Below are 2,567 nucleotides of genomic sequence, written 5' to 3'. Positions count from 1 at the left end.
TCGTGGCCATGATGAAGGTGAAGACAGCCCAAACAGAGGGAATTTTCTTGCATGCATGGAGCTTTTGAAGGAGTTTGATCCTTTTCTTCAAAAACATAATCCCCCATCAAATGCACAGTATATCTCACCAACATCCCAGAATGACATGATTGACTGTTGTGCCCAGGAAGTTACTAGTGTCATTGTATCTGAAATGACAAAGTCTAAAGTCTATTCCATCATGGTGGATGAGGCAAGGGATAAAAAGGCAGAGCAGTTAGCTGTTTGTGTCAGGTACGTGTCAGAGGGGGCAGTGAAGGAGCGTTTCCTTGCACTTGCAGAGATAAAATCATTTGATGCCCAGTCCATTGCAAATGAGATTCAGCAGCAGATCCAAAACTATGGTCTTGCAGAGCTTAAGTGTGTAGCACAAACATATGATGGTGCAGCCGTTATGAGTGGCTCCACTGGAGGTGTACAAGCACATTTTAGAAGGCTCCATCCTGAGGCTATCTATGTGCATTGTTATGCTCATCAACTCAACCTGGTTTTGTGCAATACTTGCAAGGCTGTCCCAGAGGCTGTGGAGCTTTTCAGCTTGTTGGAGTGTGTGTATTCTTTCTTCAGCACCTCCCTAGTCAATCATCATAAGTTCATGGAGAGTCAGGCAAAGCTTGGATTGACAAAAACTGAGCTTGTGCAACTTTCAAACACTCGCTGGGCATGTCAGTTGCGATCAATCAGTGCAGTTCTTGAGACATTGCCTGCCATTTTGGAGTGCCTATCTGCAATTGGATCCCCCATAGCTGTTGGTCTCAGAGCAAAGCTCTACAAGTTCTCAGCAGTCTATGCACTACTGATGTTTCAGTCGATTCTGTCTGTAACCAAAGGACTCCACAAATTCCTGCAGAAAGAGACTTTAGACCTGGCAGAAGCTTTTATCTGCAAACAAGCTGTGTGTGACACACTTAAGGGCAAACACTCAGATGCATTTGCTACAGAGCTGTATGAGAAAACCAAGGCCCTGTGTAACACCCACAGTATCCCTGAACCAGGTGCCAAGACAAGGCACAAACAGAGGAAAATGGAGGATTTTGTCCTGGAGGCAACTGTGGGTTCACGCACTGAATTGAACAACTCAGACACATTGAAAAGAGAGTTACTTTTCCCTTGTGTGGATCGGAAGGTTGGCGAGCTTGATCAAAGATTTTGCAGTGTAGATGCAGGGCTGCTAAAAGGCGTCCAGGCATGCAGTCCTAAATCTGAGAACTTCTTGAGTGAACCACACTTGAATGAACTTGCAAAGCACTACAGACTTGACCTGAAAAAAGAGGAGGTTCTGGTGGCCAGAAACTTTCTTACCCGGAAAACAGAGGCTGGATGTCCACCCAAAAATATGTTGTCTGTGTACAACCTCCTTGATTCAGACATGTTTCCCTCTCTGAAGGCAACCATCCAAGTTGCCCTAACAGTGCCTGTCAGCAGCTGCTCGTGCGAACGGTCCTTTAGTGCACTGCGTCGGCTGCACTCCTGGCTGCGTCAAACAATGGGTCAGAAAAGACTTCACAGTCTTGCAGTCATGTCTATTGAAAAAGACACGCTTCAGCATCTGAGTCACAACAGAGTGATTGACCGATTTGCCACTCTTAAAAAGAGACGTCATTCTTTGATGCTTCCACCCACCAAGTAACTGGTGATTGCAGCCAGAAAAATGTACTTTTTTATTTTCAGTTTTTTTCTTGTTATTGATGCGGCAAACACATTTCCTCTGTTTTTTTGTTGTACTGTATTATAAAGCAGACTGAAATAAAACAATAGATCTATTGGTGGCCTAGGATGTTTAATCTGTCCAAAAAAGTAGGAAAACAATTTCTCAGTCTTTGTTTTCTGTTTGTGAAATTTTGTGCTCATTCACTACGTTCGTTCATGTCGTGTGCATCTCTTGGGGACTAAGCCCCCCCTGTCCTTAAAACCTAGTGACGCCCCTGGCCTGTAGACAACAATTCTGATGGCAAAAGAGCCAAACGGGACAGGCAAAAAAAAAAAAAAAAAAAAAAGATTAATGTGGTAACTGTTATTTACATCATACCTTTACCTACGGGTGTTTCGTTTCTTAAGCATTTATTTCAAATGACAGAAAGGCATTTTGTGTAAATTAAGATGATTTCTAACCTTAAGACCTGAGAGACTTATTTTCATCAGCACACCTCAAAAATGTTTGAAAGCCATTTGTTGCAGTGAAACAATGTTTGTTTTCTATGTTTTCTGAAGAAAAGACAACGCTGCTGTTTGAATTGTTTCCGTTTTGGTGTTTGTTTGTTTTTTAATTCAAATGTTTCTCATTTAAATTGTTTCTGTAAATAGTTTCTCATTTGACTTTTTCAAATGAGCTGCGGCGTCTCTTTGACAGAAACAATGGTCTGGTTGAAAGGCGTCTGTGTTAGAGAAGTAACCAGGCCATTGTTTCTGTCAAAGAGACGCTGCTGCTGATTTGAATTTTTCCAGATGTATTTTTGGATCATTTCACTGAAATGATTGGCATTTAGTTCCATTGCATTAGATTATCATATATATATAAGGCCTTCAAA

The 2,567-nt window shown here is 42.0% G+C and overlaps 1 protein-coding gene across 1 annotated transcript; it reads left to right on the top strand.

The window, feature by feature from the left end:
* On the top strand, nt 1-1,939 carry LOC146576720 (zinc finger MYM-type protein 1-like). Its single transcript, XM_085272701.1, has one exon. The coding sequence runs from the start codon at nt 56-58 to the stop codon at nt 1,667-1,669; it is 1,614 nt and encodes a 537-aa protein (XP_085128827.1). The 5' UTR covers nt 1-55; the 3' UTR covers nt 1,670-1,939.
* The last annotated feature ends 628 nt before the right edge of the window (nt 1,940-2,567 follow it).

This window comes from Mchenga conophoros, linkage group LG4 (assembly GCF_057382185.1).
Source record: "Mchenga conophoros isolate Kocher_MC1m ecotype Shallow Benthic linkage group LG4, M_conophoros_male_GT1.1, whole genome shotgun sequence".
Taxonomy (NCBI): Eukaryota; Metazoa; Chordata; class Actinopteri; order Cichliformes; family Cichlidae; genus Mchenga; species Mchenga conophoros.
Note: the sequence above shows the minus strand (reverse complement) of the source record. Positions and strands in the feature narration are given on the sequence as shown.

Coding starts and splice junctions, on each gene's coding strand:
- LOC146576720 (XM_085272701.1), top strand. CDS start 56: ATGGAGCTTTTGAAGGAGTTTGATCCTTTTCTTCAAAAACATAATCCC.